Consider the following 26,826-nt stretch of genomic DNA (forward strand, 5'->3'; position numbering starts at 1 on the left):
GACCGGGAGCAGAGTTATTTCATGAGCTTTCAGTTTGGCGTTGGGGCTTTGTCGGGTCTGTGGGCAAGGAGAGCCGGTTTTGTCGACCTCAGCAGGGTCCGTGTGCCAAGCCCCTGGGCATCGCCGCTCTGGAACAATGCCGCTCCCGGCCCGAACTGGCCCGAGGGCCGTGTCAACCGGAGACGGTCACCCAGCGACAAACCCAACAGACCCCCCCCCCGGCCCGTTTGGGGGAAGGAAACAAAAAAGCACCAAGATCAGCATCTGTCGGGAGGTGGAGGTTTGTTTTCATTTTGGGGAAGGGAAGAAGAAGAGGCTCTTTCCCCAACTTTGTGCCTTTTGTCCTGGGCGCCCCTCCTGCCAGTTCAGCCAAGGGGAGAGAAAGCGCGCGCGCACACACACACACACACACGGCCAGCCTGGAGGGCCAGGAAGGCTCCAGACGGTTCACCCTGGGGACCCAAGCAGGGCCCGTTCAGAGGAGAAGGCGTGGAGGTGGAGCCGCACGCAGCACCTCACACCCTTTTCAGATCCCCCTCAGCTGAAAAGAGGGCCAGGGGGGTGGAAGGGGTGGTGGTGGAATGGAGGGTGACAGACTCAGGGGAGCTGGGTTCAAATTCCCCACTCCATCACGGAAGGGAGGTGCCATGGTAAAGGCAACACCTCTTCGTCAATCTCCCACAGGGTTTGAAAACCTTCTTAGGGTGGCCCCAAGTCCCCACGGGGCTTGAGGGGAGGCAACCTGACCTCCCAGAGCATCCAGCAGAAGATCATGCCAATAGGAAAGGGGAAACCCATCCAAAGGGGAGGCCTCTCTCGGGCGCTCAAGCGTTCCCTGCCAGCCCTGACGGGGGCCAGAGGGAGCACGAAGGGCTCAGAGAAAGAGGACGCCAAGGAGGGGTGGGTGGCTGGAAGGAAGGAAGGGGGCAGAGTGACCAACTGGGGGGCCACGGCGTGCCCGGGATCAACCCCCCCTCTCCCAGAGAGTGTGTCTGTCGTCTGGGCCTCTTCTCCCTGTCCCAGAGCAATGAGGCTGTTTACAACGGCAGGGGCCATGGGGCAGCCCTCCAGGTGTGGGTGTGGGACTCCGATTCCCAGCAGGCCTGGGTTTGCTGAGTGAGCAGTTCAGCAACACCAGAAAGGCCGCCGGCTTTCCAGCCCGAAACTGGAGGTTCTTCCCCCTTTGATTCCAGAGAATGCCCCCAACACCCACCCACCCGCACACCCCTCTTTGGGACCCAAACACCCGTTCCTCTGTGCTCCTTCCGTGATACTGGTGATACTGGGGCAATGCGCATGGCCGCCCCCCTCTGTTGTCCTCTGGAAGTAGGGGTTCCTCTCAAAGGGAACCATCCGGAAGCCATCTGGTCTCTCCCTTCCGCCCCCCAAAAGCCGGACTCCTGGCCCTTCAGGCTGGACTCTGAAGGCAGCCTCTCTTGACCACTTCATGAAGAGGGCTGAAGGATTCCTGTCCCTTCAGCCTCAGGGAAGATGCATCAGCCAGATCCTGACCCCACTCCCACAAAGCACCAACAGTCCTTGCAGGAGGAATCCCGTGGGGACAACTTTATGTGAGGGTCAGCGTCAGGGTCAGGGTCAGGGTGTGACCAGCTGTTGACACTGGAGGCCGCCTGCCTTTGGTGGCCTCGGGAGCTCTCAAGCGCAGCTTGGAAATAATTCATCACACAGGAATCTGTTGTGACTGATTCATTAAAATTCTAGGCAGCAAATTTAACATGCAGTCTTCCACACTTCTCCCTCGAATTACGTGCAGCACTGTTTTGTCTAGGCATGGGTGGGTGTTTTTGGAAAACCCCTCCCTCCCTCCATACTGTGCTGCTACTCATCTCCAAGACGTGGCCTGAGAAAGGTGGACCTTGGGCTGACCGTGACATTGGCCGATCTGAAGGCAGTAGCCCTATAGGGGGGGCCCTCCCCGCCACGGAGGGTGCTGGGGCATGTCGGGATGCTGGCACAGGTTGGACGGGGGAGAATCTCTGTGTGTGTATCAACTGTTGATGCTTTGTAGTTGCCCTTTGGGGGGGCACAAGAGTTCTACATGGACTCTGAGCTACACGGGGGTCTGGCAGCCCTCACCCCGGTGCTGTTGAAAGGAAAGGTGGGCTCTTCCGAAGGGCCAGCTGTTTCTCCCGGCCTTAGCTTAGGGCAGTGGTTGTCAGTCACGGAGGAGAGCTGTTCTGGGGTCTCTTGGGTGATGTTTTAAAGTGGACTCATCCAAAGAGGTGATGAACCAACCAATTAAGAGAAACCCTACCCCTTCCATGCTCTTCTTTCCAGGCAGCTCCCTGTGACTGGTTTGTGGTGAGAGCAGTGGCTTTTTCAAAAAGTGTTCCCTCCTCTTTGAATGCAAGGTGCCTCAGAGCGGTGTCCCATCTAGGCCCCTGACGCCTGAACTGACTGGCACCTGCCTGGTCCCCCCCCCCCCAGGAAGGAAGAGCTCTCTCTCATCTTCTGCTATCATTGGGAGATGGCGGGAGCGGACCTGCTCCATCCTGCAGGCAAAGTGCAGCCTCTCCTGGCAGGCCTGGAGGAAACAGACCTCTGCCAGGCTGGGTTCTCCAAGTGACCAGCATGTTAGCAGGCGGAGGGAGGGAGGTGGAATCCTGCACATGCCGCACACCTAGCCCCACAGTGGGTTTCGTGGCTGGTTTCATGGAGCCCTTGTGGGGGGGAACCGCTCCAAGCGGGAGGGCCCTTGGGTGTCTCATGGGGGTGCCCTGTGAGCTTCATAGGAGCTCCTTGGGGCAACGCTGGGGGGGGGAACGTCAACTTAAACCAGGAGATGCCACTATTTCTTGTAATCTTCTCAGCACCGAAAGTCCATGGGGGTGGGGGGGCATTGGTTGGGCTCAGGGGGTGGGGAGACCTGCTTGGGAAGGACAGGGCAAAGATATAGGAGGCTGACAAGAATCAGACAGGTGCTGTGTGGAGGGTGGGCTGTGCCCTGGCTGCCTGGCTCTTTCCAGGCCCCTATCCACAGGGGCAGCCCGTCACCTCACATGCCCTGCTTGGCTTTGTGGCCGCGTGGCCTGAAAGTGGGTTGCTTCTCTCCACCCTCCACCCCCAATTTTAGGCAGCACGGGCGCAACGGGCCCCCCTCACAAGCTGCTCCCATGGGCTCTGCCGGCTGGGACAGATTGGGGGGGTCCTGCCGCTGTCCTGCCTCGGGCAGAGTGTGGGCCAGTATCTCCATTCCGCCACCTCCCACCCAGTGGGCTTTTTGATGCTGAGGAAGAAGGCACTTGAGCCTGTTTGATTTTTCAAGAGGCGTCTTGGGTTTCTCGCTCTGCGGCTCCTTCGCCACCAACCCCACCACCCCTGTTGCCTCTACTTGGAGCTGCTTCTGAGGGGTTTCCTGTGTTTGTGTTTGGGTCAGGCGTTATCCTTCATTCTACCCAGAGATCTTGGTGGACTCCAGGTGGAAGGCGAATCGCAGAGGCTGGAGTTGGCCTTGAAGGGAAATGACCTTGCATTGGGGGGAGGGTGGGATTCCCCTTTACGGCCAGCAAGACCACCAGATTCGCCAACACATAGTTTTCTTCTGTTTTCCAGAAAGCCTCCAAAATGCCTGGGCTGGACGAACTCATTGGGAGCGCTGAGCCCCCCCCCCCCCCCCCGCCTGCCCGCCTGAGACACCGCCAGGATCCTTTTTATGGAGGTCACAGGGTGGCGGAGCCTGGTTTTCTTCCCTGGCCCCACTGCTTGAGAAAGTTACTTTTTTGGGGGATACAACTCCAGGGAGATCCTAGCAATCTTTGTAGTGTAAAGAAAAGGGGGGGGCAGTTGCTCAGTCTTTACTCCCACACCCTGCCCAAAGGAGCCCAGAAAGTGGCTTTTTAGTGTTGAGCCCCTGAGTATGCAAAGCTGAGGTCTATCATGGCAATGCTCCCCCCCACACACACTTTGTATTTGCCACTGGAAGCTGGGGAACGGGTGTGTGTGTATGTCAGGGAGTGAAAGAGCAGACGGGACCACAGAAAATTCAGCCTCTCAGACTTTTATTGAGAGCGTCAGATCATCTTCTACAGAGAACTGCTGGGGGGCCGTCACCACCGCCGCTTCCTCCTGGCAGGAGCCCCCCCGGTTCAGGTTCTTCTAACTCTTGGGTCAGCACGACATCTCTAGCTCTCCTCGAAGCAGCCCCGCTTGTGCCACTGCTGGTCCCGGACGCGCCGCAAGGACTGGATGAAGGGCTGGCTGGCGTCCCACTCGTTCCAGTGGCGGTATTCGCCTTTCTCAAAAACATACTGCCGGCCACGGTACCCGGGGTATTCGTACCCCACCCATCTACAGAGGGGGAGAAAGCGAGGTGAGGGAGGGGGCCACAGACCCCAGCGCCAGGCCCCGGGGGGGGGTCTTGGCCCCTGAGAAGGCCATCCCAGGGGCTGCTGGAGTCAGGGGCCACGGGGTGCCCTGTAATCTCGCTCTTGGTGCGAACGACCACCAAAAATTGATCAAATGCCAGAAAGGATGGTTAAAAGCAGCCCCCCCAACCAAAAAAAAAAAAAAAAACAGGTCTGCAAGAAGGAGGATAAGGAAAACACATCAAATGCCCAGAGAAGGTATGAACTGCAGCGTGTAGAATACACCCTCACTCCCCACCCCGCCAGGATGGAAGCCTTTGGACCTGACCCCGTGGGAAAGTCTGCATCGTTTCCTCTGCCCCCCCCCCAAATATTTCCTGCATCAACATCACACTGTGCTCTACGGCAAAGCTGCCTCAAGCTCTCTCTCTCTCTCTCTCTTTCTCTCTCTCTCTCTTATACACACACACACAGACACACAACCCAAACAATGTCACACTGCCCATTTTTACTGAGTTCATCATCCTATTTTTATGTAACTTTTGAAGGCAGAATCTCTTCAAGGCAGTTTTCAAAGTGTGCCTTTAAAATATGTTTGTGTGCATGTGTGAAAGAGGAGAGATTAAAACTCTTACTTCCTGAAGTGGCAAAAGGGAGATGATTGTGAAATCACACCCCTTTCCTCACCGGGCATCCTAGAGAGCTTAATCTCGTGACTGGCCATTGAAAGGTAAACATGACTTTATCTGCAAACCTGATTGCTCGGCTAGGAAGGACAGAGAGTGGCTGGAGAAAGAATGCTGATAATAGGCATTTATTAACGTGCCAGAGGTCGGGGGTTTGATTCTCCGTTGGGCCTCCTTGGCAGGGGCTGGACTTCATGAGCCCAAGGGTCCCTTCCAGTCCTGCTATTCTAAGATGATGTCCTTCCTTGTTTCCCTTGACCCAGAGAGAGAAACAGCAACGGGGGAGAAACACTGGAGTCCATCCTTTCTGAAACCTCTGCTCTCTCTCTCCCCCTCCCTCCCTCCTTCCCTCCCTCCCACCCACACCCTGTACCTGTGCGTAAAATTTTGCTTCCTTCCACCCACCCCTTTTCTCCCCCCTTACATTCCATTCAGGGCCTTGACGCTGGCCACGCGGTCTTGGAAGCCGTGAGCCCACAGGCTGGGTACGTCGTCCTCCACAATCTCCATCTTCCTCCCGCCGTAGTTGATGTTTTCAAACAGGTGGATCTTGTGGTCCGGACTGTCCTGGTGGAGGGAAGGAGTGGGGTTAGCAGGTGAGTGGGGGGCTCAGTCCCTCAAAGAACACCCACCCACCCCAGGGACCGCAATAGACACATGCAGGAAGCCTCGGGTTCAGCTCCTGGGCCTCTCCAGCTTAATGGCTCTTGAGGAAGAGTGATGGGGAAGACCCTCCATGGAGAGGCAAACCTTGATGCTCCTTCCCATGCTGGGCTAAGCTGGAGAAAGGGTATGATCTGATCTTCAAGTCCTGTCCTGTCCTGTCCTGTCCTGTCCTTCCTTCCTTCCTTCCTTCCTTCCTTCCTTCCTTTTCCTTCCTTCCTTCCTTCCTTCCTTCCTTTTCCTTCCTTCCTTCCTTCCTTCCTTCCTTCCTTCCTTCCTTCCTTCCTTCCTTCCTTCCTTCCTTCCTTCCTTCCTTCCTTCCTTCCTTTAAATCACAGCTCTCAGAAACAGGCTGTGGAATTCTGGGATTTCACTCCATGAAAACCAGGTTTCCAAGCTTTGCAGCTTTCATTGTGTTCAAGGCACTCGCACAAAATGGAAGGAGGCGTTCTTGGCTGCATCTGTCCATGGACCTTTTCTTTGTGAACTGTTTTGCTTGCTGGAGGCTCGAGGGCTCATTTTTCAAAGGAAAGGGAAGCAGCAGCAGCAGAAGAAAAAGAAGATGATGGGAAAGATGCTGCCCATCCAGTGGACAATCCGGGATTAGGCAGACAAACAGTCCGTTGGTGTTAAGAGGACAAAGCAAGATAAACGGGGTGATGCCGCAGGGTGTTTTAACCCCTGCACTGGCAAAGGGGGAGGGAAAAGGCAGCGCCCCAGGCCAAGCTGAGCCTCTGGCCAAGGGCAGACCTCAGGACGGAGGAGAGGCACAGAATGGTGTGATCCTGTTCCAGCTTTTGCAGACCAGAGCTGGGTTGCCTTTCCTTGCCCCCCCCCCAACAGGTTTTGGCCTTCAGCTTTTAGGATTCCTGACACCCAAACCATTTTGGAGGCTGAGACACCCTGATCCAGGAGGGCAAGCAGGTGCAGGGGGTCAAGGCTTGGCTTCGCTTATGGGGACTGCTTGCCATGGAGGTCACGTGCTGGGGAGCCATGGCAAGGGGTGGGGATGTCTCTTGCCCGGACCATGTCTTGCACAGGGTGGCTGGAAACAGGGCATGGAGCAGGATGGGATCAGGGTCTAACCCTGCATGGAAACTTGATCTCTCTGCAGCAGGAGAGGACATTTTACTCTCCCCCCCCCCCCCGAGTTGCATTTCTGTTGTTGGCTGTTTCCTTTCTTTTTTAGTGTCCAGACACAGAGCGAGACCTTCAGCAGACACATTTCTGCTGCATCCTCAGCTGGTGGTTGTAAGCCATGGCCTTGAGATTAGCTACTTGTTGCAGGCTTTAAAAACAAACAAACAGAAAAACAAACCTCCCAGCGGTTAGATTGCTTTCACCTTTGAGGGACTGTTTTTTACCCGGTCAATGCAGTGTGTGTGTATGTGTACACCTATGGTATTCCATTCACACACACCCCTCCTCACGATCCCTTTCTGTCTCTCTTCCACTCCACCCACTTAAGCTTTGCTTTGGTTCAGTTTTTTTGGTGAGCCAAGAGGCCCAGAAGCAGAAAAGGCCTCCTCTGGTTCTCGCAGGAAGCAGCGATTTCTCACAGGACGAGAAGGAAGTTCAAGAAACAGCCCGCCCTGCAAAGAGGGACCGTTTGAGGCCACCCTCAAGCGTTTGGAGTCTCCCTGCATCCCAAAATCACCCCACACCTCTCCCACTGCCAGGTTTTAGAGGGTTCCAGTTTTGCCCCTCTCCTTTAGAGAGCAACCCGGGACTTGCTCTTTGTCCACACATGCATAGAAACCTTCCCACATGTGCTTGCTGTTCACCCCGATCCCCACTTGCACTTGCACCTCAACCCGAGCCCCGGGCACAGGCGACAGAGCTACAGACATGGCGCAAGCTGACCACCATGGGGCCTCTTCTTGGTGTGTGTGTGGGGGGGGGGGGCTGCTGTATTACTCACAATCAGGAGGGGACGGATGGAGAGGAGGCTGTCACTGCTGTGGCTGTTGGACCAGGAATCCCAGCGAGGGTAGTCCCCCTTCTCCAACACAAACTGCTCCCCACTGAAGGCCTGGCGCTCAAACCCCAGCCAGCTGTGATCAGGTTTGGGGGGGAGCGAGAGAGAGAGAGAGAGAGAGAGAGAGAGAGAGAGGAAGGGATGGAGAGTCAGTGGGTTCCACTGGGCAACATGGAGCAGAGCCGGGAGGTGGAGGGCTGTTCCAAAGATCCCCCAGCCGGTCTGAAGGGTTCAAGAACTGCAGTCAACCCAGGTCTTTCCTGCTTCTCACTTTGCTTTCATTGGCATTTTTTAAGCCACCCTGAGGGTCTCTTTCATAATCAGGCAAGTTTCCCTTGCCCCACCCACTCTCTGCGGGTCCAACAGAGAGGGCCTGTGAGTGTTCATGGGGACCCCGTGTGGAGTAATTGGGAGGGGCTCCCCCTTTTAGAACGGCCTGGCCATGAAGGCCTCTCCCCGGAGTCGTTCCCAACAGGCCGAGCCCGGCCAGCGCCTTGCCTGGCGTCCCTGCCCAAACAGACCGCCCGAGAGGGTCCCATCCGCTCAGCAGCCCCAGAACCTCGCCTGCCTCCGTTATAACGTGACCCACAGGCCTCCCCCCCCCCCCGGGGCAGTGCACGGTGACCCCCAAAAAGAAAGAAAGAGCAGGCCAGGGCCTTTGCTTGGCCCGAAGAGGAAGGCGGCCCTCATGCTGTGCCTCCAGCGCAAAGTCTCCTGGTGATTAAAAACTGTTTTGGAAAATCTTGGGGGCTCTCAGATTAAGGGCGGGGGGGAGGCCAGCCCGCCTCTCGCCTTCAGGAGCGTTCTCGCTCTCGCTCTCTCTTTCTCACACGCGGGCGCGCGCAGGCAGGCAGGCAGGCGGGCACGCGGAGAGCGGGAGGTCACTCACGGGCCGGCTTCCACCCGGACGGAGCCCACTTTCTCCAGGTCCTTCTCGGTGAGGTTGGGGCTCTCTTCGGTCAGCTCGCACTTCCGGCCTTGGAAGTTCTCCATCTCGTACAGCGTGACCTGCGGGAGGGGGGGGGCGAGAAGGCGGGTTCAAGCTTGGCAGAGACCAGCGGGTTTTTTTAAAAAAATAGGACGTCAGGACGAGGGAATCATCTGGGGATGGGCATTTGTTTCGGGAAAAGAAAAGCGCGGAGGGTTTGCCCGCAAGGACTTGGGGTGGGACTTGGGGTGGGGGTGGGGGTTCGGAGGGGGAGCCAACCAAGCTCCGGCCCCGGGGTTGCGATACAGCCCACCCCCCACCCCAAAGAGGACCCCCTCCCACCGGCCCGGCCCAACCGGCTTCACGGCTCTGAAAGCGGCCGCTCTCCCGCAAGGAAAGCTCTGGCCTCGGCGCCCTTCCGACCCCCCGTCGGTCCGCGAGGGGAACCCCCCCCCCCCTTGGTGCCTGGGCTCTGGGCCGCCCGCCCACCCCAGCAGGGACCGGGCACCGTCCCGGAGAAGGTTAGACCCTGTTGGTGCAGAAGACGGGCAGGCCGTGGGTGAGGTGGACGAACGCTGCCCGGTGTGGGACGGAGGGAGGCCACGCGGCGAATCCTGGCCGGGAGAGGCTCCGGGAAGCGCCGCCAGGGAGACGAGGGGCGCTCCGAGAAGGAGGAAGCCATCGGGTCCCCCTCGGAGCCCAAGGGCCGCGCAGCTTCAAGCCCCCCAGCGCCTGAAGGGCATCCGCTGCCCCCTTCCTCTCTAACTGGAGGCAACTGGGAGAGCAGAACAGAACGTGGCCTGGGAGGGGCGGCTAAGCGGTGTCAGGAGGACAGCCACGAGCCCCCCCCCCGCCCCTCCACCCCAACCCCGGTGAGGACGCCCCAGGGCCCTCCGGGGGGGGGGGCTCCGCGAGGTCTTGCGGGCCACGGGGCGGCCCCCGGGGAGCCCTCCAAAGGCCCGCCTGTCGCCAGCCCCGGGCGTCCTGGGCCAGGGAACCCGGAGAGAGCAAGGGCGCCACCTCGTGTCCGGATCCGGGAGCTGCAGCAGCCTGGAGCCCCGTCTGGCCGGCGGTCGGAGAAGGCGGGGGGGGGGGGGAGCTGAGGTCGAGGTTTTTCCCTGGAAGGTGTCCCGAAGGGCTGGACCCGGCCGGGGGGGGGGCGAGCAGGAGGGCGGCGAAGGAAACCAGCCTGGGCCCTACCTTGTAAGTGGGTCCCGCTTCCTCCGGGCTTTCGGCCGTGGCCATTTCCTCGGGTGGGCTGTGCTGTTCGGTCATGGTGCCTGCAAAGCCCCGCCGCCCCCCCCCCCCCCCAGCGAGAGAGGGTTAGCAGCCCATAGAGGAAAACATTCGCTTCTCTCCCCCCCCCCCCCCCAGCAAAAGCAAAGGTTTTCCAGCCTGGGCTGGCTTTTCGGCGACCGGGAGGAGAGGGAGGCGGGCGGTCCTCTTTCGGGGAGCCTCAAGTTAATTTGGGAGAGAAGCCTGGCCGAGCTGCCCCCTCCCTCCCGGGGGGGCACCCCAGAGGCTGAAGGATGGCCTGAAGGTGGCCAAGAGTGATGGGGGGGGCTTGAAGCAGTAGAGGCCTGGGGAGGGGGGGGAAGAGACGGAAGCGCTGGCGTTCTTCGGCTGGGGGGGGCAGTTGCAGGCCTGCTGTGAACTCTCCCTTTGTTTGCCATCAGTGAAGGCTGAGGGGGGCTGTCTGGTGGGGGGGGGGGTAGCGGGTGGTCAGGCCTGGGTGGACATGTTCTGGCCCTGCATAGCAGATGTTGAGCCTGAGCTGCTGCCCCCCCTTACTACCCCCCCCCCCGCCCAGCATGTGTTCCTCCTGCTGCCACTGAGTCAGGTGGTTGCAAAAGTCTTTTTGGGACGACCACTGCCAGAGCCCCCCCACCTCACCCTCAGCAACGGATTCTGGGAGCTGTCCTTTTAGAAATAAACTCCCCAAATAAACCCCACCCCACCCCCAATTCTGGCGGATATAAATCCCCCCATCTTTGTGGGCCGTCTTTTCACTGCAAGCCGTGGAAGGGGAGGCAGAGGCACCGTTTGAACACCCCACCAGTTTTTCTTGGGAGGGGCTCCTGGGACGCCATGGCCAGGCTTCCTTGGGGGCTTTCCTGGTTTCCCCCAGGCTTCAAGAAGCCAGCGGGAGCCTCCCTCTCCCCCCCCCTTAGCAAAACTGCTGGCATCACCCCATAGAACCATTTCTGCACAAGGGTGCCCCAACGCTGTGGCCGGGGGGGGGAGAGAAAAGCCCCCCCACCCCCACCCCCCTAAGTACCACCAAGGAAACGATTTGCCCCTACTTTGGGGAGGGGGGCAGGGGAATGGGGGTGGCATACCTCCTCTCCCAGGTGGTGTTGGAAGCTCTGGCGGGCCAGGCTGGCTCAGGGGCAGGGTTATTTATGGGGCCCTCTCTGCCCCCAGCCCAGGCTTTCCAGGGGTGCTGAGGCAGCAGCCGCCGCCTCGGCCTCCCTCCCCAGACCCCACCCACCGCGTGGCACTTCAATAGCAAAGGGCTTGACTCCACACTATGGCCCCATTATGCGGGCCGAGGGCTGCTGGCCGCCGGTTTAGAGAAGATTAGCGGTCCGGCCCATCAGCATGTTGGCGGTGCTCCTTGCCAGAACCTCACAGATGTTCTGGGTCAGCAGTTTTGCAGTGTGGGTTCATCTAAAATGCAGGCCCTCATGACAGCCCCACCACAGCGGCCCACTCCAGGCAACAGAGAGAAACAGAGAGACGGGGGGGGTGTCTGTTTGCGGCCTTTGCGCGGGGGAACCTCAAGAAGGCTTTCGAGGCCTCTAAACACGCACTTAGGGCCAAACTCATGTCTAAAAATCAAGCGTGGAACTGCCACAGGCTGGCGCGGCCCACAGAAGAAGCCAACGCTTGCCAGGGCGTTCCAAACAGCCTCTCGCCCTGGTCAGCTGCGCGGGGATCTCCCGTGAGGGCCAACGGTGGTCAAAGAGGGAGAGTGATGCTGCTTCTGGGCTGCCACAGAGCTGGGGATTTGGGGCGCGCCGGAAGGGCCCGACTGGCTGCCTACAGTCGGGGGTGGCATATGCCTCACACAGCAGGCAGGCCTTCACGAGAGCTCTTTGGGAGAATCTGCAGCCATGTAAAGGCTCTTATAGCAAACGCAACGGAGAGTCTACCTTGTGGCACTCGAAAAACGGACATGTTTTATTTGGGTGAAATTTGATGGACAGCATTTCAGTGCCTTGTCTGAGCACAAAAACGAAGAGGGCCTGGCTGTGCAGAATCCATGTCTGAGGGTCCCTGTGGGAGGGCTGTCTCGGGGAACGCGCCTCAACCAGTGGTGGCTTGACATGTTTGTTCTCTCAATAGCCACCCCCCACGCACACACACACACCTCCCATACTCTTATTTTTATTTATTTTATTTATTTCCTAATTTCTGTTCTTGGATCCTAGAATCATGAAACGGAAAGGGGCCTCTAAGGTCATCAAGCCCAACCCCCTGCTAGAGATAGGTATCCAAATCAAGCGTTAACTGCCAGATGGTTGTCTAAGTTTCTCTTGAATGCCTCCAGGGTTGACGTGCTCACCACCTCCTGAGGAAAACTGGCTCCCCTGTCTGGCTGCTCTAACAGTCTGTTAACAGACGTTTTCCCCCAATATCCAGCCGAAACCTGCCTTCCTGGAACTTGCACCCACTCTGGGGTGATGGAGAAAAAGCCACATTTAAACAGAAGGGACACAAAGAGAAAGAAAGAAAGAAAGAAAGAAAGAAAGAAAGAAAGAAAGAAAGAAAGAAAGAAAGAAAGAAAGAAAGACTCTCAGGCCTTGTCGTTCTGAACCATTTGTTTTTTATTTGACATTGTTAAGTTTGAACATTTCTCAGTAGTAAAAACTACCAAAATACAGCATTTCAGTGCCTTGTCCGAGCATCAAAGCAAAGAGGGCCTGGCAGTCCAGAATCGGCCACGCGCCCCTCCCTGCCGGCCATAATCCCAGCCTATTATGTGAGGCGAGCAAACGGCCCCGGGCTCAGCTCCCCCACCCCAGCTGCAAACATTCCACCAAAAGCAATGCGGATGGACAGACAGTCAATCGCCACCCCCATTCCAACCCCCCCCCCAGCAGAGGAGGAGGGTCCAGCCTGGCCCGGCCCACGGCCCAAGCAGGCTGAGAGCCACTGGGGTGTGTGCGAGTCGGATGGGATGGGAGAGAAGGCCTGAGCACATCCTCGCAGGCTGAGGGGAAATCAGAAGGGAGCAAAACGGAAAAAAATCAAGAATAAAAACGAGGAAGATGGTTGAGACAGACCCAGGGAAGGGACGGCAAGGTCACCACCCCTTGAGAGCCGTCTCGCCCCACTTAGGAGGGTGGTTCCACTGAGGCCCCAGCCCAGCCAGCCCAGCGGACGCCACCTGGAAGCATCCTCAGCCTGAAGACATGGGGTCTGGGGTTGGGGGTGAACCAGGCAGACAGACACAGGCGAGCGCCAGCAGAAGCTACTCTTCCCAATGGGCATCCCCGGACGGACCCTCTGGCTAGAGAGAGAATCTGGGAGGTGTCAAGTTAAAACAAAGGTAACTTCTCTACTCTGTAACACACTCTCTCACTCTTAAACACACAAACACACACACACACCTGATGGGAGCTCAAAAGGAGGTGGGGCTTGACCGGGACTCCTCCATGACTCAGGTTTTGCTGCTGCCGCCGCTCTGCCCCCAACCCTCTCCCTTCCCCCCCCCCACCTGCCCATGGAAGCCCCCAAGCTCCAGATCTTGGGGAGGGGTGATAGAAAAAGGCAGGCGTGGGCGCGAAGGGGGCTTCTTTCTTTCCTAGAACAATTGGCACAGAGGCGAAGCGTGCCAGGAGGGGGGGTGGCTGCCCATCAGAGCTGCTTGTCTGGCAGCCACAGCAGCGTTTCAGCAGGCAGGCCAGAGAGGGAGAGGCTGGCTTCTTCAACGCAGGCCTACAGGCAGAGAACAGGCATCGGGCATGGGTACCTGTGCACGCAGAGGCAGCCCCTGCTGCTACCGGAGCCCGGCCTTGGCTTGGACCGCCGAGGCAGCTCCGCGCAGGCCTTCCTCTTCTGCCCCGTCCCGCCTGGAGGTGGCAGAGAGGGGGCACCAGGGTCCCAGGAAGAAGTCTTAATAGAGAAGCTTTCCTTTCCCAAAAAGAGGGCATTTCTGAGAAGAGCACTTGTGGGGTGGGGCGGGGTGGGGTGGGCAGGAGAGAGGAGAGAAGCCACGGCGTATCTCACAGGTCCTGCTCCTCTTCCGAGTGGACCCCAGAGTGCAGAACCTGCAGGTGAGGAAGCCCCTTTCAAAGGCAAGCGGGGGGGGGGGACCTCCCTGCGAAGGTGAGGCGTTGCTTGAGCCCCTCTCTCTACGGTGGCTCCTTCTCCCGGCAAAAGTGCTTCCCGGGCGGCAGCTGTGGACCCCTTTCGAAGGAAGGAGGCGAGCAAAGCCAGGGGCCCCGGGGGGGGCGGCCCTTCCAAGTCACCCGTGCGGGCACACGGGCACGAAGGAGCAACCCCGGGTTCCCCTCCGACAGAGCGTCCACAATGAGGTAAAAAGGATTTCCAACACAACAGGAGGGAAAGTCCGCCAGCCTCCACCAATGCCACGCCATCGCTCAGGGTCAGCAAAAGATGGGCAGGCCACAGGCCCTTCCCGACTTTATTTTTTGAAACAACTAAAGAAATAGGGAGACAAGCACAACCCTGCCCTTAGTATTTATGGGGGGGGGGGGAGGAAGATGTTTAGAGAAACAACACAGAGGGTTTCACAGGCAACCCTGATATTGACAAAGTTCCAGCTTCCTCTCATATCCCTTCCTTGGTCATTATTTAAAAGAAAACACACAGGTTATTTACAGCTATTTAATGAGGACAGGCTAACAGAGGTGGGCACCAACGAACAACTGATCGGTGGCTCAGTGCCCCGCCCCCTCTAGCAGGCGCCCATTCAGCAGCAGTGGGCAGAGGAGGCAGGGCAGAGCGCCGAGCTGCGGATCAGCTGTTTGGCCAGGAAACGAACCATACCAAACCGCCAAACCCGTGGTTCGTGCCCACCTCTAGAGGCTAACTTTATTGCTTTATCATCCCTCCTAGGAATGGGATCCTTGTCATAAAGTGGTTACTTTGTGTCCCAGCAAAACACATACAATCCCACGGAACAACAATAAAACATTTGATCCTAAAAAAATTAAGGAGAAAAAAAAAAAGAAAACAGCAGCAAAAGAGAGTGGGGGAAGGGGAATCACATTGCTCTCTCTGACCACAAGGCTGGCCTACAAAGTTGTCAGTCAAAAATATACTTAAAAATAATAATCCGTCAAGTTTTTCTTTTCAATATGGCAGTAAACGTCATCAGTCCTCTCTCTCTCTCAGTCTCAGTCTCTCAACCCCTCCTCCGGTGGGCACAGTCCACGCCCAAAGGATCCAGCCCATTCATTCACTCACTTGCTGCAGCATCTCCCCAACGTCTTCTTTCATTCATAAATCCAGAGTCTCTCTGACCACCCCGCCCCCCCCCCAGAAGGCAACATTTAGGGTTCAGCCCTGGATTCTGTAGGGGGCAAACTCTGCAGAAGAAAGAGCCTGCCCGCCCTATGGCAATGCCAGTGCAGAGGCCGTCCCACGGTGAGGAGGTCCCCACACCCACCCACCCACCCAGGCCACCCCTTGAGGTGCCGGAGATCAACGCCCGGCCTCCGCCTCCCCTTCTTCTTCTTCTTCTTCTTCTTCCTCCTCCTCCACCAACGAGGCCAGCCGTGGCGACAGATGGGAAGGCACACCGTGCACAGAGAGAGACGGAGGCAGGAAGCGACAGCGATTGGGGGGGCGGGGGAGTGCCGGGGGGGCCTTGTGGGCCAGGAGTTAAGGCTTCCTCTGTGGCAAAGTTCTGCCTTCATGGCTTCCGTCTGGAAACTCAGGGACCGAAAGCACGGTTACGACAACACCTCCCCACAGAACAAGGAGTTTATAAATCAATCGTGGGGAAGTCTCCAGAAGAAGTCGGCCATGATCCACCCTTCTGCGAAAAAAAGAGGAAAAGGTTCAGTTTTAGAAACAGAATGAGCTCAAATTCAAGGCAATCCCAAAAACGAAAAGTTGTAATTCACTTTTCCCAGATAAAGCAGGTGCCCTTGTGCACAGAGGCCTTTAGGCATATTTTAAAAATTAGTGAGCAAACCATTTTGGGTGAATTTAATGGCCTTCCTTAAAACCAAAGGGAAAAGAAGAAGAAAATGTATTCTAAGGAGCGCAAATGTCTCCAAGGAAAACAACTTCCATGTAAACCTTTGGATTTTTTTAACATTTACATTTGACTCTGTGTACTCTGTTCATGTATTTCCCTCATAAAAATATTTCTTTTCAGCCAATTTTAGCTACTGGGAAACATTTTAAATATTTATAAAGCATGCAAAATCAACACAAGGCCGTTTCAAAAAGCAAATGAAAGTTAAGTACACATTCAAACAGAGCGTAAGCACTCATCCTAAATGCACGTTGTTTCGTTGGTAGTTCAGGTCCCTTACGTTTGGCTCCTGAGGGAACATAAAATAACTTCACCTAGCTATATGCCCCTTGCCCCGCTCACCTTCAGGCCGTGGGGTGTGTGTGTGTGTGTGTGTGTCACACCTGGTCCTCGTACTGGCTCTGCCGCTTCCTGGACCTCAGCTCCTTCAGCCACTGTGGCGACGGGGGGCCCTCCGCCCTGCAAGGCAGCAAAACCACCTCCATGGGTCACGACTCTGTGTGTGTCTGTGTGAGCCCCCCCCACACACACACACACAGAGAGATTGGGAAACGGGTGGGCACAGGCCACCACCACCCACGACCGGCCTGCTGCCCCCTCCTCACCTCTCCTCTCTCTCGGGGCCCTTGGGCAACGTCCTGCCTCCGGAGGGACCCGCCTGAAGCGGAGACTTGGGCGACCGGGAGGGGTGCGCGGAGGGGCCTTCTCCTGCGGCTTCCGGTTCGTGCCGCTTCCTGAGCTGAGCCTGGATGGAGAGCCGGGTGGGGGTGAGGGGGGCGAGAAACCTTTCGTGAATTCCACCCCCCAAGACAGAGTGTGTCTTGGGAGGGGGGGTCACCACGAAGAGGGAGGCCTCCGTCGCTGATGGCCTCCTGGCTCGGAGGCTGGCCAAGTGCAGGCGTGGACCCGCCACGTCAGAGAGACCGGGGGGGGGGGCATGGGGAGGAAAGGGGGGCATGTGGGGAGGAAAGGGGGGCATGTGGGGAGGAAAGGGGGGCATGTGGGCTAGAGCCCGCTTTGATGGCAGCTCCCCCTCAGAGGAGACCAAGCGGCATGGCTGCCACAGGGAGGGGAGAAGCAGCCGGCCAGCAAGTGTCCCCCCCCCTCGTCCCGGCCCCTCCTGGCTCTTCCTCCTCATCTGCCCCACAGCTGTCCCGCCAATCCCCACATGGACCGAGGTCCCAATCATCAGCCACAGGAAGGGACACTTTGGGGAGGGGGGGAGGTTGGAGTAGCCAAGCATTTATTCTGGGGACACCCAGCTTCTGCCCCGTAGCCCTCAGGGGCACCTGCCCTCCCCCCGCGGGACGTTGAAAGCGCCTCCCCCCCCCCCGGGAGGGCAGAAGCAACCCCTCTGCCCCCTCCCTGACCCTGGGCCAAGAGCAGCCCCTGGTTCACCTTGAGGGCCAACTGGTCCAGCCCAGGAAACACCGGAAGCCTTTGGGGGTGGGAGAAAGGCGGCCTCTCGGCGGGAGGGGGCTTCCCTTCCTCGTCAGACTCGCCTCTCGGGGCCGACTTTTCCCCTAGACAGGAACCAAACCGGGAGTCAGAGGAGGAGGCCAAGCGAGTGCAGAAACAGGCCGAGGGACTTGGCAGCCAGAGCCACCCGGAGCTGGGGGGGGGGGGGAGGAACTGACCCATGGATTGCCCTCCACAGGCCTCCATTCTGGGAAGGCAGAACGGCAGGACCCCTCAGGCCCTGCTTGGGAGGAGACAGAGAGCCCCATACGCTGGGAGGCCCATACACTCCCGGAGCTGAAGGAGGCCCCCCCGGCCGCTCTGTCCTCTTGGCACAGGCGTTGGCCCCTCTTCGTTTCATAGACACCAAATAAATTTAAGTTCCTAGCCCACCGCCTTCCTCCACTGTCCTCAGGCTGAAACCTCCCCCCCCCCACCCGCAGCAGACCCACAGAATCCATGAAGGGATGGAATCGAAGACTCGAAAGAGTCTCCTCTAAGGCAAGGGATTAAGCGGGGTGGGGATCAAGGCCTTGGGTGGCTGCTGATGGGAGGGGGGGATGCCTCCTTCCTCCTGGGGAGTCCCCGTGACTCTACTGACCAGGCTGGGGTGGGGGAGGAATGGCTGGCGAAGGTCCCCATCCAGGCTGCTCCCACAGTGGAGCACAGGGAAAACTGCAGGAAGGGGGGGGTCGCATCCAGGAGAACCAGAGGGCTTTGCTTTTGTGCCCCCCCCCACGCCCAACTCTTCCAGGCCGGAGGGGCTCTTTGACTCGGATAGGACTCCCGGAGGGGTGGGGGTGGGGGGTTCCGGCTGCTCCCCGCCTCGCTCTCCCTACCTGTGGAGTCCTTGAACATCCAGGCGCTCTCGGCCACGTCCACCCCGGAGCGCGGCGGCCCGTCCTCTCGGAGGGTGCTTCTCCTGAGCGAGTGGGAGATCGGGGCCCGGTGCTGGCGCCGCCTTTTGCTGAGCTGCACCCGGGTTTTCAGGGCACTGGAGTCCAGCACGGGGGTTTGCTTCGGAAGAAAAGAGACGAGACGTGCCAACGTTACCAAAACGGAGGCGTCTTCCAACGCCGCTGGGACGAGGGGCGCCCCAAGGGGCCCGAGAGCTTCCACCTACATCCAGGAAGGAGAAGTCCAGGCGGGCCCCACGGGCGGCAGGCCCCGCAGGGAGGTCGAGGGCCTCGGCCGAGGACTCCGCGTCGGTGCTGGAGCGGTCCAGGCTGGCGCTCCGCCGGTCCCTCGAGGAGTCGTCGTCGTCGTCGTGGGGGTCGGTGGTGGAGGTGGGGTCCGTCTGAGAGGAGAAGGAGGAGGGCCGGCTGCCGGGGAGTTGCCTCCGGACGGGAGGGAGGTTGCCTTCCGAGGAGGGAGACTCTGGCACAAAGCTCCGGAAGAAAGCGGGGAAGGGGGAGAAGTGAACCTTGCTGTGTCCGTGTGTGGAAACAGGGTGCGTCCCCCCCCCTCCCCAAGGTGGGCCACCCTGCCCTTAGCACTGGATGGATGGACATGGCTGTGTCAGTCTTTGCTGTGCCCGGAGGACCCCTGCTCTCCCCCCCCCTCCACGCACAGCCGCTTGAGGGAGGGCGCTGGGAATAGGGTCCCTGCAAGGCCCCCCCTTGAGTGCAATGGAGCAATGGGGGTGGGGGTGGGGGTAGGTCAGCCCCTGAGGTCCTGCGAGGGGAGCCCTCCTCCCCAAAAGCAACAGCTTCCACAGAAGCATCCTTGGGAAAGGGTTTGGATTGCGTGGGGGTGTGGGGGTGAATGCCAAGACCTGGCAGAGTCCCCTGCTAGCAGGACCCATAGAATCATCCAGGCCAGCCTGTCCTCCGCCCGGTGTCCCCTCCTGACACCACCCTTCATTCATGTCCTGGGAGAACCAAGAGCCTCTCCAGACCAGGCCACGGTCTGGCAGCCGCCTCCTCATCGGCTCAGGCCCGGGGAACCCCCACCCTCCTTGCCGGTCTTCCCTCCGTCCTGCTAAATCCTCGCCTGACGGCCTGGTGGCAGCGCCTCTTCTGCCTCTTTTGGGGCTGGACGGTGCAACCACGTCTGGGGTCTTTTGTGGGGTTTTTTAAAAAAATCTAACACGAGGGAGGCAAAACCCCCAGCTGAACAGCAGAGGGCCCCAAGGCCTGCGAAAGGCTTCCCTGAATGCCGGGTCTTTGCCAAAAGAGGAAGCGGCTGGACAGCGGGTGGGTGTGCCCCACGGTCAGGCCGGGCGATGGGGAGGGACGGACAGCCCTTCAGCCCAGAAAAGCCACTGCCTGGGGTCAGCGGCAGCATCAGCATCACAGAGAGCTCTCAAAAGTGTTTTGTTGTTTTTTTAAAGGGAGGTCAACCTGTTTTCTAGGCGTCTCTATCTTGCTTTGGGAGCCAACTAGGGTGGCCAATGGGGGGGGGGGACGGGACGCTGCCTCCCAGCCAGATCACAAGTGCAGGTGCCACCCATTGAGGGCCACCCAGAAGAAAACACAGGCTCCTTTTTTCCAGCCTTCAGCAGTTCCTGCAGCCCAAGGGCAGCCAAGGCCAGCCCACGGACCCCCTCTCGCCACCCCCCCCCACTGTCCTCAAGACAGGGAGGGAGAGAGGTTTCCTTTGGGGGGAATCCTTCCTCCTCCTCCCCCCCCCCTCAGCCCAGGGGATTCCGGAGAGGTCTGGTCCCCAAAAGGAGCCTTTCCTTGCCAAGAGGGGGCGCTTCAGACGGAGCCCCTGGGAAGCCAGGCTCCTCCCGGCTCGGAAAGACTTTTCAAGGAGGCATTGCTTGACAGGCCTTGGAAAGAGGTCCCTTCCGAGGGGAGGGGCTGCGGGGGGGGTTTCCTTCGGCAGGAGCCCACAGCACAGCTCTCCTGACAGCAAGCCTTGCGCTGCCCTCCCCCGGCCAATTAGGAGTGCCTCCTAACGAGTTCCCAGAAGGGAGCCCTGCCTGCCGGTGCCTGCGAAGCGGCCTCCGCTGCCAGAAAAGGAGGACGGGGAGGGAAGCGCGGCCCCCGCCCGCCAGGGAGGCCTTTTCAGCAGCACCTCAAACCCCACTGCGGATCCGCCGCGATGCTCCTTCAAGCCCCTGGGAGGCCCTGGCGGTTTTGCTCCTTGCCCAGAGAGGAAGCCCAACCTCTCCCTCTCCCCCTCCTTCCCATCCCATCCCATCCCATCCCGCCACCCACCCACCCCCCGCCCGCGAGGAGGCTCACCTGTCCCCACTGAGCCGCTGCTCGCTCCAGGTGCCATACTGGCTGTCGGCCTCCTGGTGCACGAGGGTGTCGGTGTCCTTGGCCCCCGTGGCCGGCCGCCCAAAGCACTGCTTCAGCTGATCCTGCCAGAGAGGAGGGGGAGGGGAGGGTTAGGGTCAGCTCTTGGCAGCCCAACGGTGGCCCTGGTATATTTATTTTATTTCATTTTATTTATACCCCGCCTATCTGGTCCTTGCAACCACTCTAGGCGGCCAAACACAAGCCGAGGCCAGAAACTCTCTCTCTCCGGCTCACCAGACCCTCTGGAAGGGCAGCTTCCAGGCAGGGCTGACAGATTCCCTGGCAGGAGGGGGGCAAGTGGTTCCCTTGCATCCGCTCCCGGTCCGGATCCCATTTCAGAGAGGCTCCCGTGAGAGGCCTTCTCTTCTCAGGAGCAGGTGGGCCATGGGCACAAAGGCCCCCAGCATGCCAGACATGGGCACCCCCAGGAGGAGCGGGTGGAAGGCGGGGGGGGGCTGACTGTGCCCCACAGAGAGGCGAGGGGCCCCTCGGACAGAGCAGGCAGGCCTCCCTTCTGCACGAACATGGAAGGGGGGAGAAGCTCAGGCCGACCGGGTGGCTTTGAGGAGGCAGGAGGCGACGTCACCTGGCGGGCTCGGGACTACGGCTCCCAGGCTCCCCAAACAGCACAGACACAGAAATTGTGACGGGGGGAGGGAGGGGGGGAGAAGAGGACACTTGTCCAAGCTCTGTTCTTTCCCTTTTCAGGATGCGGTTGGAAAAAGGACACCCACTGTCGCTCTCTTTCCTCCTCCTGACCAATAATACATTCGGGGGGGGGGGGAATCGCATTTTCCTGCTTGGCCGAGGACTGCCCCTTCACCCTGACCGCCACCCAGTCCCTCCACATCCGGGGGGGGCACGCATGTATAAGAAGGCACTCCTGCAGGAGACCCCTCCCGGGCTTTCTTGGCAGGGATGCCACGCTCGCTCCCCCCCCCAACAGGCTCTGCGATCAGGGAAACACCACCGGGGGGGGGGGGAAGGAGCAATTAACGGAGGCAGCAAAGCAGACGAGCAGGACAGGACGAAGCTGGGTCAGCACAAGAAAGGGCCTTTGTTTCCCGCCAGGGGCCTGCCTCCCCTTCCACCCTGTCGTCGGGCTGCTCTCCCTGAGCTTGGGAGGCAACGTCCGTCCGTCCCCCCCCCCCACGTCAGTCCTTCTCTCAGCCTTTGCGCCCCCCCCTTGGGCCTTTGAGGTGGGGGTGGGGGGGTGGGGAGCAGCCTGAGCTTCAGGGACCAAGCAGGCAAAGGAAGCGCGCCCTCGGAGCCGGAGCTAGGTATGCAGTTGCCATGGCCTGCCAGCAGGGGGATACTGGGAGCTGTAGTCCCAAAAGCCAGTGAGCTTTCCTGGCCCTTGTTGCTCTGAACCCCACGGCCCCGGCCGCCCGGCTGTTCCCGATAAGCCGGCACCCGGCAGAGGCTGCTCTGGGAAGATAAGGGGGCAGCCGTGGGGTGGAAAGCCCAGTCCTCCTTTTCTGGGCCTTGAAGAGGGAAGACACCTTGAACTGCCTGCTTGACATTCTCGACAAAAGGCCACCATTCCAACGATAAGCCACGCCACACCGGGCATGAGGAGGTGCCACGTGCTCGCGGAGGGCCAGCTGGGTCTTGAGAATCTGGAACGCGCAACCATCGGGTGCGGATGGACCTCTGCTGCCAGAAGGAAGGGAGACCTCCCTCTTGCACACCCCCCCAGGACCTCCCTCTCATGCTATAGAAGCAGGAGCACCTGTGTGTGTGTGCGGACTCCCTGGCGCACAGTAGCCCCCTCACGTCTGCGCCTCCCCCTTTCCCAACCGGGCAGGCGCGGAGTCCAACTCGGCGGGCCATCCGACAGGATCTGTAGCTGACAGATTCCCATAGGAAGGGGTGAAAGTGGCTCTCATTTTCATCCCACACACACACACACACACACGTGGAGCTGGATGGATCCCAGAGACCATCTAGTCCACCCCTGGCAAGGGAGGAACATGCAGCCAGTGCCCCCTTGCCATGCGCCCCCGCCTCTCCCCGTTTGAAAACCTCCTGCCTGAGACCGCCTTCGCAGCCTTCCGAGACCGCCTGTTCCCCAGCCGAGCAGCCCCTCCGGCCAGGAAGGTCTCTCCAGCTCTGAGTCGGAATCTCCTTCATGGTGTCCGTTCGGGTCCTCTCTTGCGCCACGAGGACGAAACGGGGGCCTCCTGAAGGAGCTACAGGAAACCTCCTCGCGCCAGGTGGAGGGTGGCCACCAAAGCACCAAGGAATGTGTGGCAGGAAACGTCCAAGAGATCTCGTTTCCGCCCTCCCAGTTCGAGCCGGCTGTGGACCCCCTGCCCAGGGGTGGCCCAGCTGCAGCCACCGCTGCCCGGTGGGAGGGAGGGAGGGAGGGAGGGAGCCACCTGTGGAAAACGACCCCAGATGGGAGACACGGCCGGGCTCCTTCCAGGGCTTGTCGCCCAAATGGCTGCCCTGGAGGGAGGGACTGGCCTTTGGAGAGGCAAGGGGCCGCCACGAGTCCGTCGGCCCAGGCAATGGCGGCTGCCTCTAGCGAAAGAAACCCACCTGCCACGGAAGGGTCCCCGGCTGAGCCCCCAGCCCTGCCGTCACCAGACGGAAGCCGCGGCTGGCAAAGGCGCCTCAGCACTTTCCTGAACCCCCAGCGCCACCAGACCTCCACCTTCTGCAGCCCCCTACTCACCCAGATGCACCTCATGGCACCTTCCTTCTGGGGAGGGGCACTGGCTGCCAGCCTCTTGAGCCCCCCCCTCCCCTCCTCTCCCCTCCCCTCCCCTCCCCTCCGAGGGGCTGCCTAAGGAACAGCCCAGGCAAACTGGCTCCTCAGCCAGGCTCCGGCTTTGGCGAACCTTCCGGGGAAGAGCGCCGGGTGCAACAGAGACGGGTCATTCTTAGAGGCGGTTCTGAGAATCTGTGGGGCAGCAGCGCCGACAAGAGGAAGCCGCCCTCCCGTGCGCGCGCTGAGGGCCTTTGCACCGTCATAAGGGTCAGCCACAGGCACTCCTGCAGGCGGCCCAGAGGCGCTACTTCCCCCCCCCCCGGCCTTCCTCTGCGCTTCCCCGCCCCAAGGCCCCCCCCCCGCTCTGCAAACAGCCAACAGCTCTTGCAAAGAGTTCCTTTTTGACTGACTGACCGGGGGGGGGGGGACACTCCTCGGCCCTTGCAAAGGAACCTGGCAAGCTCTCTCTCATCAGCCTCGCTAGCTGGCTCCTGTCGGGGAAGGGCGGATGGATGGACGGACAGACGGCACCTTCCGATGACGGTAAGCACTTCCTCGGAGGTGTTGAAATAAAGGCAGGATAAGCACTCAACTGTGCATTTCCTGCATTGATGTGTGTGTGCATATGGGGGGGGGGGCTCAATGGCCCTTGGGGGTCCCTTCTAGTTAGACTGTGCTAGGATTCTGCAATGCAGGGCTGCCAAGCCCCTTCTGTGAAGGAGATCTTAAAGGCACTCTTTTGGGTTGAAGTTCTGGAGTAAGACTTGGGGCAGCAGCTCCTAGAACCGGGCAGGAAGTGGGCCCAGGTGCCCCTCTTCCCCTATGCCCTGAACACACTTTGGGAGGAAGGGAAAGGGGGGTGACCCACCGGCCACTCACCTCCCACCCCCAAGGGAAGCGGGGGGGGGGGAAACCTCTAGGGTCAGGCCTTGAGGCATGCGCTGGTCAGCGTGTGTGTGGGGGGGGTCTGGTTCAAGGAGTAGCGCTGCAGGAGCCCCGCTCCAGGTGGCCACCCTACCCCCAGCCACAAAACTCCCTGACTGTCGCTCCTTCTCAGCCTGACCTCCCTTGCAAGGCTGCCGAGATGAGAGAAGGCAAGGGGAGAAAGCCCAGGTGGCTGAGGAAGGGGCGGCCAACATAAGGGGAAGCCACGCTGGCGTGCAGAGAAGGCAGACGGGCTGGGAGTCCGGCTGCAGAGCAAGCCTCTGAGGGGCAGCGGCCAGGGGGCAACAGGGGCCTCTTCCTGGGGGCCACCACCGGACCCCTGTTCCGTCTCTGCCCTCTCTCAGCTTCTCTCTCTGCTGCACGCACGCACGCATGTCGCTCCACATCCCACCTACTCCTGTGCCATGCAGCCCGACACTCCTGCCGCGAATCATGCCAGCTGCCACAGCTCCACGGTTGCTACGCAACCAGAAGAGCCACCTGAACCAGGAGGCCCGGGGAGGCGTTCCCCTCCCACGGCAGGGGCGTCCGGCGGCGAGGGGAGGAAGGCGTTCTGCAGGCCCGGCCCTTTGAGGCTCCTTCCAAGCCCCGGCGGGCGGCTTTCCGGTTTGGTCAACCCTGCGCCAAAGCCCTCCTCTAAGGGCAGGTAGCACCACCTCCGGCCCACAAGGGAGAACACACGGATGACAGCCATGGCCATGAACCCCGGGGGCCCCCCCCGGAAGCCCCCACATGGCTAGTGGCCATGCTGTGAGGCCAGAGGAGCGTTCTGGGGGTACCAGCTGAAAAAGCAACCTTTCCCCAGTTACGAAGCCCTGCTGCAGCACAAGGGTCTCCCCAAGACAGCCTAAGGCTCCTGCCTACGTGGGCGCTTGGAGCCACCTTGAGAATGGTGTGGCTACAGGATCCAACCCCGCACCGACTTGTGTCCACACTCCTGCTACGCCTCAGGCCGCCTTTTGGGGGTCAAAATAAGAGCCCACCCGGCAGACGCCTGTACAAGGAGAACCCAGGGCAGCCACGCTCCAGCGAGAGAGGAGCACCAGGGCAAAGCTGAGCTCATCGCCAGCCCTTGCCCGGACTCGCCAGGCGCTGAGAGAGAGACTCTCCCTTCCCTGGCTCCCAGGCAGCCACCGATCCAAGAACATAAACGCACAGCATTTGGAGGCCTGCAGGCTGGGAAGAAGCTCCTTCTAGCACGTGTAAAGGTTCCTCCAGGAGGCCAACATTTCTCCCATTAGAGAAAACGAATTGATTCCCACCTCTCTCAGCAGACTAGCAAGGCAACGCTTAAAAGCCTCTGAGAGGTTCTTAGGCCGGAGGAAAAGATGTGGCAACCCGTGAAACTGAGCAGCTGATCTTACTTCTAAGCATCTCCCAGCCTGGTCTCAATATGCAAGCAGGCAAGCCCGGCTAGAGTTTGGCCAAGGAATCTGTCAGAGAGAGAGAGACCCTGCCCATCCCACCCACTCCCACCACGCCAACCAGTCTGCTGGGCAAGGAACTGCCATTTTGGACTACAAAGTCCAGGCACTGGCTGGGGATTCTGGGAGTTGGAGTAAAACAAACAAACAAAAAGAGCTCTCTGGTAAATCTGTCAACTCACGACAGCTTGGACTACTAGATAGACCTCCTGCAAGCCGAGGAGCTGAGCCGCTCCGCCAGGCCACGTCCTGGGTGCCGGGAGAGCTTAGGGCCCGTCCGCTCACCTCCCCGACGGGACAAAGTCCTACTTGCGGGCAAATATTTGCAGGAGTGAATCAAAACAGGGCACACGGCTCCCCCCCCCCCCTCAGCCAGGGTGGAGGCCTGGAGGGGAGCGATGCTGGCTTCTCTGTGGTGCTAACCGTTCCCCATCGAAGCACATTGGAGAAGGCAGGACCCAGGCCTCCTTCTTTTGGCCTGGCTTCCTTCTGGCCCCCGCTTAATCTCCCCACTTCGGACGGACAACCCCCCCCCCGCCCTGTCCGCACCCCACCACCCGCTGCCAACCGTCTTCCTCGCCAGGACTGACCCGCTTGGGCCTGCCTTATTTCAGCCACTTTGGGCCACCCAGCCAAAGAGCAAAGAACGAGCAGGCCTTGGCCAAGGGGGGGGGGGGGGAGGAGGGTTGGGGTTTAGCTCTCCCTGCTCGGGGAGACGGGGGATCACATCAAGCCGAAATCTGCCATGGAAGGGTTGGCGACTCAGGTCTGGCCGGGAAGATCAGGCCAAACAGGATCCTCTGCTGAGAAAGATGTGATCTCCAGCCCCCACCCCACCCCCACCCCACCCCCCTGGGAAGCTCCCCTGTGCCAAGGTTTCATGGAGAGCAGAGACTGGCGAGCAGCGGGGGTCGAGGCGAATCCTTCTGTTTCCTGTGGATAATGGGCTTGGCTTCCAGCCGGGTGGGCAGGGCAGATGGGTTGTGCAGGGGCCCCCGCCCCCCCAACCCAGAGGAGGAGGAGGAGGAGGAGGATAGGCCAACCTCAGGAGGCTCGAGATGGAGCCACATCCTGGCAGAGAAAGGAAAAGACCGTCCTGGGGGGGGGCAGCGGCCCAGAAGAGAGCTCTGACCACGTCTGCACCGCCCACCTGCACCCCAGAGGCCCTTCCGCATGGACCAGCCCCACTGGACACCCCCACATACATACATACAT

The 26,826-nt window shown here is 59.9% G+C and overlaps 2 protein-coding genes across 3 annotated transcripts in view; both read right to left on the reverse strand.

The window, feature by feature from the left end:
• Positions 1 to 4,002: 4,002 nt before the first annotated feature.
• On the reverse strand, positions 4,003 to 11,004 carry CRYBB3 (crystallin beta B3). The gene is made up of 6 exons (XM_072983413.2): positions 10,920 to 11,004; positions 9,781 to 9,860; positions 8,542 to 8,660; positions 7,596 to 7,728; positions 5,436 to 5,578; positions 4,003 to 4,308 (listed from the first exon to the last, which is right to left on the reverse strand). The coding sequence occupies exons 2-6, from the start codon at positions 9,853 to 9,855 to the stop codon at positions 4,143 to 4,145; spliced, it is 636 nt and encodes a 211-aa protein (XP_072839514.1). The 5' UTR covers positions 9,856 to 9,860; positions 10,920 to 11,004; the 3' UTR covers positions 4,003 to 4,142.
• Positions 11,005 to 12,392: 1,388 nt separating this feature from the next.
• KIAA1671 (KIAA1671 ortholog) overlaps positions 12,393 to 26,826 on the reverse strand; it is a 46,910-nt gene continuing 32,476 nt past the window's right edge. For both annotated transcript variants that reach the window (XM_072983406.2, XM_072983405.2), the window contains exons 7-13: positions 20,467 to 20,588; positions 18,399 to 18,663; positions 18,115 to 18,292; positions 17,216 to 17,340; positions 16,423 to 16,562; positions 16,160 to 16,276; positions 12,393 to 15,592 (exon numbers count right to left, since the gene is read on the reverse strand). In XM_072983406.2, the coding sequence (XP_072839507.2) occupies positions 16,195 to 16,276; positions 16,423 to 16,562; positions 17,216 to 17,340; positions 18,115 to 18,292; positions 18,399 to 18,663; positions 20,467 to 20,588 (912 nt within the window). In that variant the 3' untranslated portion in view covers positions 12,393 to 15,592; positions 16,160 to 16,194. The remainder of the gene's footprint in view (positions 15,593 to 16,159; positions 16,277 to 16,422; positions 16,563 to 17,215; positions 17,341 to 18,114; positions 18,293 to 18,398; positions 18,664 to 20,466; positions 20,589 to 26,826) is intronic.

This window comes from Pogona vitticeps, chromosome 14 (assembly GCF_051106095.1).
Source record: "Pogona vitticeps strain Pit_001003342236 chromosome 14, PviZW2.1, whole genome shotgun sequence".
Lineage (NCBI taxonomy): Eukaryota > Metazoa > Chordata > Lepidosauria > Squamata > Agamidae > Pogona > Pogona vitticeps.

What these genes read in the sequence shown, in the direction of transcription:
- CRYBB3 (XM_072983413.2), bottom strand. Translation starts at nt 9,855, where the DNA reads ATGACCGAACAGCACAGCCCACCCGAGGAAATGGCCACGGCCGAAAGC. An exon ending in AAGCGGGACCCACTTACAAG is followed by an intron (nt 8,661 to 9,780) that starts GTAGGGCCCAGG and finishes CCCCTCCCGCAG; the next exon opens with GTCACGCTGTACGAGATGGA. An exon ending in CCATCCGTCCCCTCCTGATT is followed by an intron (nt 5,579 to 7,595) that starts GTGAGTAATACA and finishes TCCCTCCACCAG; the next exon opens with GACAGTCCGGACCACAAGAT.